Raw genomic sequence first — 7,109 nt, forward strand, 5'->3', positions numbered from 1 at the left:
AGACTTACTAATATTTCCTCTATATACAGGTAGAACGTTTCCTCTTAAAAATTCGTCAAAATGCCCAGAATTTCGCAGTAACGTAATTATTGTCTTTCTTTCCTGACTTCTCTTTGGAAAACTGAGGAACTCTATAACTTCCTTGCATTCTGCGTGATTCCTTTGTAAGTGACGCTCAAAGTTTGTAACGGATTCGTTACAAAACTTGCAATATGTCTTTTTCTTTTTCCACCGCAGTTTATGCAATGTGGCCTATGGAAAGAGAAAAATTACCAAAGGATGTACTTCAGAAAATTCTAAAATTACCTTTACTGACTGTGAGTTGGAAGGGACTTCTAAGTCCTGAGGGAACACCTCACTTATTGGTTGAAATGAATTTTCATCACTCTTTTCGAGTTTATCGCCTGGCCTTGAATTTGGCTATAACGAGTATAAAATTGAATTCGAACTATCGGAGATAGGTTAGATTAAGGATGGCGACACAAAATTCGTAGTAATTAGTAGCAAAGGAAAATTAAATATATTTAAAACGATAGGAAAACTACCTTTTTGAGTTGTACATCGGAAATTATATGAATTGCACGGGCTGATGAAGCATTAGATACTGTTTGTAATGAACTTGATTCATCGGCATTGGATGCATGTTCCTCTTGTTGCTAAAAAAACAGATGCATGAATGTGAGATTTAAACCATACAGTATTAGCTATCACAGAAATCATCGAGCCTTCGCCTTCAACATGATGTTGCTGGGGGACCACTTTGCGGTTTCTTTAATACCTAATTCTTTGATTATCCTAGTATGCAGTATCTATTTTTTGGTTGGAAACAAATTCGCAAATAAAATAAAAGGAAATGAAAATTTGCGTGTGTGACATCGCGTTTTAAGGTGCCATTTTCTTGCAGGTATCTGTAATATCTTGAGTGTAGACTCACGCTTTACGGTACTCCCCTCTTAATAATGACACTGATTATACCGTATCCGCCAAAATAAACATTACTGAAACTGAATCATCTGATGCAATTGCCGCCGATAGCATCATGTCATCAAAAACTACCTAATCTCAAATGAAATACATCAACACGAATACGCCACAACAATAACAATAGATCCGATACAACTGAATACCGAACGATCCTCAAGATCTTCACACATACATCATTTTTACAATAAGGGGTTGATTCTGTCCAACCAGATCGGCACTAGTTTGCATGCGCAAAACAAATTTTTAGATTCGGCACTAGTTTTACATTTATTCGAGGTGCCTACATACAAAATTTCATCTAAATATCTTAACAAAAAAACGACTGTGCATGCCCAAAACAATTTTTTTGATTCGGCTCTAGTTTTACTTTTATTTGAGGTGCCTACATACAAAATTTCATGCAATTCGGTTCACAACTAACGGAGATGTAAAAAAATCGGATTGCGCATGCGCAAAACAAATTTTTTGATTCGGCACTAGTTTTACTTTTATTCGAGGTGCCTACCTACATACAAAATTTCCATTAAATATCATAACAAATGAAAAAATTGGGATTGCGGCAATATAAAAGTTGTAATGCGCATGCGCAATATTTTTTTGCATCTGCATAGTTGCCTGAAGTTTAAGAAATCAACACAGAAATCCGGACATTCATATTAGGCCAGTAAATGAACGTGGAATACGGCGATACTGTATTATTTTCCGCGTCTCCACCGAATCGCATGAAAATTTGAATTTAGGTTCTATAGTCTATTTCTTATTACTGTTCCGATATGTAATTAGCCCCACTAAATGCAGCGTTAACTTTTTTTACCTCACGTTGTCGATTTAATATAAATAATTCTCTCAAACAAACTGCGATGCGCTATTGTTGACGTGCAGAATAAGAATGAACAAAGTACGCATCCGAAACGGTTAATCGATTCTAGATCGTACTGCTTATTTCAAATAATATTAATTGAACTGAATTTCGCTTGGATCCAGTTTTTCTTTACAGCAATGTTGTTTACGCCTACTCGTTGCCATGCCATGCAAGCGAAATTCACTTCAATAAACATTCTTTAACGTAAGCGATACGAGCTAAAATCGCTTAACCGTTGCGATACCTTACGTTCATTCTTATTCTGCACGTCAACAATAACGCGTTGCAGTTTGTTTGAGAGAATTATTTATATTAAATCGACGACGTGAAGAAAAAAAAGTTAACGCTGCAGTTAGTGGGGTTAATTACATATCGGAATAGCAATAACGGATGGACTATACTTACCATCCACTTCAAAGTTGAACTTGAGTCCAGGGTTGCTTTTACTTGGGGGGTGAATGCCACCCCTTCTCGGGGGGAAAAAGATACGTTCAAAATAAGTCCGGAAATTGATAAATTGAGTAATTCTAAGCAACTTTTGTTCTATAGAGTTTTTTCAGTAAGTCAATAGTATTAGAGTTATTTGCAAGTGAAAATGTTCATTATTCAACAAAAAAAACCACGTTTTCAGACGGTTTTTCACAAACAACTCTAAAAGTAAGTATTGTATCGAATAAAGTATTCTTAGCAAAAATATAGCTTATAAAAAAACAAACAAAATGGTCTATATATGAAGTCTGTAGACCCAGTAAAAACAAAGTTGTAGCTCATGAAAAGTAGGTTCTCATTCGTCAAATTCCAAACCGAGTACTTCAACGTGAAATAACCAAAAAATGAAGCACTTTTCGAGGAAAACTTATGAATACTTTTTTAAAGTGTTTGAAAAAACCTTTCATTTTGTTTTTAAGAAAAGTTCCTAGCATCAAAACTAAGTGAGTTACGCTCAAAATAAAGTTAGTCCTTTTTTTTTTGGTAAAAAAAATTGAGGAAATCACCCCCTAATTAGCACCCTAATTGTAATTAAGCGTTACCGCTTTACAGTTTACTTTATTTATGTATGGTTGATATGATCTGTAAGATTGACCGGAGCAAAGTGGTTAGTTTTGAAAAAAATGTAGTTTTGAGGTAAAAAAAAATTTTGAAATTTTGAAAAATTGTTTTTTTTTGCCAAATAATTATTAGTGTATTAGTTTAGTTTACTACAGTAGGCAATTTTTCAAAATTTTTTTTACCTCAAAACGACATTTTTTTCAAAACTAACCACTTTGCTCCGGTGAAACTGATCATTTTCACTCGCAAATAACTCTAATACTATTGACTTAGTGAAAAAACTCTATAGAACAAAAGTTGCTTAGAATTACTCAATTTATCAATTTCCGGATTTATTTTGAACGTATTTTCCCCCCCGAGAAGGGGTGGCATTCACTCCCCAAGTAAAAGCAACCCTGGACTCAAGTTCACCTTTGAAGTAGAGAGTAAGAGGAACCTAAATCCAAATTTTGAAGCAAATCCGTCGAGGCGCGAAAAATTACAAGGCAAAACGGTCATTTACTGGCCTATATGTTCTTTGTAACAAGAGTTATAAGAGAAACCCTTTTTGGAGGTTTGGCCAGTTTTTGGGCGGTAACTTTTTGGTCCGTTAGTCTACGTAGCCAATACCGACCTTTCATACAGGGTGACAATTTGAAAACTTACCACCCCCCATATCTTAGTAAATAAACGAGATATTTAAAAAAATCAAAATCCGTTTCGGTAATTCGCAGGGGGAATCACAATGACATAGTTGGCGACGCACCCCCTCCATCCCCCTGCGCCCCAGCCACCCCAACTTTTAAATCTTAAATAGTGACCCCCCATGTGTGATACGTCGTTGGAAAGCTCTGAAAAAATGCTTTCCAACCATATCAAATAGCATTACATTTAGGTTAGTAATTATCGTGCAAATCAAAAAATAAACATGGAAAATCGTATTTAACTTGAACTTCCAAAGCCGACTCGATAGCAACTCATTTTTGATCGCCAGTTATAATCTATCCTCAAACTCTTGTCGAACCTTTTCAAATGTTGGTTTTGCAATATTTTGACATTCTTGAATTATTCTCTGTCTTAGTTCGTCTATGTTCGCCGGTTGCGTTATAAATACGACAGATTTCAAATGTATCATATTAGTTTATTTTTTGATTTGCACGATAATTACTAACCTAAATGTAATGCTATTTGGTATGGTTGGAAAGCATTTTTTCAGAGCTTTCCAACGACGTACACACATGGGGGGTCACTATTTAAGATTTAAAAGTTGGGGTGGCTGGGGCGCAGGGGGTTGGAGGGGGTGCGTCGCCAACTATGTCATTGTGATTCCCCCTGCGAATTACCGAAACGGATTTTGATTTTTTTAATATCTCGTTTGTTTACTAAGATGTGGGGGGTGGTAAGTTTTCAAATTGTCACCCTGTATATTCCGAAGAACATGTGTATCAATTTGCAAAGCGATCGGACGTTTCTACACAAAGTTATCGTGCACACGGACAGACAGACGGACGGACAGACAGACGGACAGACAGACAGCAATACAAAATTGTAAACGATCTAGAGGATCGTTAATAAAAAGTCGGTACAGCTGATCAAGAAGGCAACTACAGTTATCAATAGTATGATTTGATTAAATAACTCTACGATCCCGGCGTTATATACAAAATTAAGTGTGGTAAATGGCAGGGGTCACTCTCAATTGAATCGATAATTTAACAATATCTATAATTAATAATAGATCCCTATTATAGAGTAACTCTACTTATAATATTAAGTGCAGCATATACGTATAATGTATAAATAAACGTACTTGATTTTCAGAAACATTCAACCACTGGAATACCTTATCATGATTGTCTGCATTACCTATTACAGGCTCTTGCATAGGTATTGTAACAGATCGTATCGATCGTAATGAGGAAGAGGGTGCTGAGGATGAACTATCATCGCTTACATCTTTCTGAAATAAACATAAAGCATGTAACAAAATGAATAAATTATTCATCTAGTTTTTACCGTATGGTCGTAAGTAGGATCAACATATGAATCAGTCACAATTGATGATAAATCCGAAAAAGAATAGTCTATAGAAGGCGCAATACTTGAACCTAAATGTGTTCAAAGAAATAGTTTTTTGTAACTGCAGGTATTTACCTCATTCTTACCGGATAAATTTGTAGGTTTCTCGCTCGGGACCTTTGGATCCTGTGTCGCTAATAACACCAGTCTCCTTCCCCGAGTTAATTGTTTCTCTAAACTGCAAAAAATTGAAGTAAATTAATTCATGAGAGGTTTGCTATTGCAGTTAACTTTATCAACACGTTCTCCCTGTTTCACTAGCATTAGTATTTTTTCAAGAAACTCCGATTGCGCTACCGGTGTAAAAAGAGCGACCAAAATTTCCGAATGTACCCGAAGTGAAAATAGGCCTTTCCAAACAAGTTTTTTTCTTTTGTTCATTTTCTATGAAATACTGAAACAATTCTAATTACAATTCAATAGATAACCCTCCCTTCAAGCAGAAATGGGAGCCAAAGAAGCGGTTGAAGAAGCCGCCTCTCATCATATCTCCAAAACGGCACATACTGTCACGATCAAATTTTCGTGGTTTGTTAATGATAATTCGAGAATAGATAATCAATAAAAATACCCAGGTTCACAAAGGGGCGACTATTTCAACCCCCTGGACGGAAGTGCACCTGGGAATCTTTGTTGGTTATTTATTCTCAAATGATCATTAACCAAATACGTAAAATTTCATCGTGATAGTATATGTTTAAGAGATATGATGAGAGACTTGGTTCTTCAACCCCTTCATTGGGTCACATTTCTGCTTGAAGGGAGGGTTTTCTATTTAATTGGTATTAGAATTGCTTCAGTATTTAGTGGATAACTAGATCGTTCCGGAGCTCGCTTCGCTCGCTCCGACCGATCACAACGTTTTACGACCAACGCCGTTTTTGTATCACCCGCCGAAATGGGAGATTTGGTGCGAAACGGATATTTAATTTTTGGCGCTTATAAGACTTCGACTAAGCATATTACATTTTTGTCCCTTGTCAAAAGGGGTTTGCAAAACTGTAATGTCAAATTCATATTTTGACGCTTCGGTTTAAAAATGGCGTTTTGGGCATGCATTTTATTTGTTTTTGTTAGAGGGACCTAACCTTCAAAATTTCGTTCAATATAATAAGAAAGTTGAGTTTTGCGCATGCGCAGGACGATTTCTTAAAAATGAATTTAATTTGCATTTGTTAGAAGGACCTACTACCCAAATTTCGTGGAAATCGTTCCATAAATAATTATTATAATGTCGGGAACTGCTTGTTATCTTCTTGTAATTACAATAAAAAATAATAAACAAAGGCAAAAAGATTGCATGGGCAGCCTTATTTTCACTACGGGCTATTGCGCTTAGCTGTTTTGACCTACCCCAGACTATAGCGGTACAACAGCGCAATTTCAAATAATCTCCAATCTCATATTTAAAGATATTTCATTTATTTTTAAAAATATTTGAATAACACCAAAAATAGAAGTTCTTTATACGAAAATATTATATTGGACTATGTTATTAGCATTTTCTATATTGCGCGGTTTTCTAGTTATAGCAAACTTGCACTGTCGTTTTTATTTTTGAAAAAAAATTCAAGCGTTAGAAAATATATAAATGTTCTAATTCAAAAAGTGCGGGTTTCTACAATAATTCGAAAACCGTATAATATAAAAAAAAGCGAAATAAAATAAATGAAATATTTCGAAAAAAAACAAATTTGGCAATTTTTACTTTCCGGCTACATACAAAGTATGTATAAAGGAAAGTCTGTGTTGTAATCGCGATAAATTTTCGATAGGCCGATATTGCGTTTTCTGGACGTTTTGAATGATATTTCGAGAACAGAGAAAATTCTTGTATTTCCGTTTTCCGTATTTGATACCCTAGAAATGACGAACATTTCAAAATCCATTATTTATGTAATAATTTCATTGCAAAAAGTCAAAGGGCATTATCTAGATACCCAAGAAAACAATGTATTGTACGATAACGAAAATTTGCGGAAAGGGATATAAATATAGTGAAATGCACTAAGGGCTAGTGGTACAAAGGCCAGTTAAATCTCGCTTAAAATTAACCAGTGGTATAAGGTATAAGATTGATTGAAGTTTGACGTTTTGTCAAATTTCAACCCATCATATATCTCAATCCACTGCATTAATCCAAACGAGGTTTAAA

The 7,109-nt window shown here is 35.2% G+C and overlaps 1 protein-coding gene across 1 annotated transcript in view; it reads right to left on the reverse strand.

Annotated features, from left to right (window-relative positions):
• LOC116160975 overlaps positions 1 to 4,778 on the reverse strand; it is a 6,871-nt gene extending 2,093 nt beyond the window's left edge. The window contains exons 1-4 of the mRNA XM_031474135.1: positions 4,686 to 4,778; positions 546 to 656; positions 307 to 420; positions 9 to 252 (exon numbers count right to left, since the gene is read on the reverse strand). Coding sequence (XP_031329995.1) covers positions 9 to 252; positions 307 to 420; positions 546 to 656; positions 4,686 to 4,760 — 544 coding nt within the window. The 5' untranslated portion in view covers positions 4,761 to 4,778. The remainder of the gene's footprint in view (positions 1 to 8; positions 253 to 306; positions 421 to 545; positions 657 to 4,685) is intronic.
• Between the last annotated feature and the right edge of the window lie 2,331 nt (positions 4,779 to 7,109).

Source organism: Photinus pyralis, unplaced genomic scaffold (assembly GCF_008802855.1).
Source record: "Photinus pyralis isolate 1611_PpyrPB1 unplaced genomic scaffold, Ppyr1.3 Ppyr1.4_LG1, whole genome shotgun sequence".
In the NCBI taxonomy this organism is placed as follows: domain Eukaryota; kingdom Metazoa; phylum Arthropoda; class Insecta; order Coleoptera; family Lampyridae; genus Photinus; species Photinus pyralis.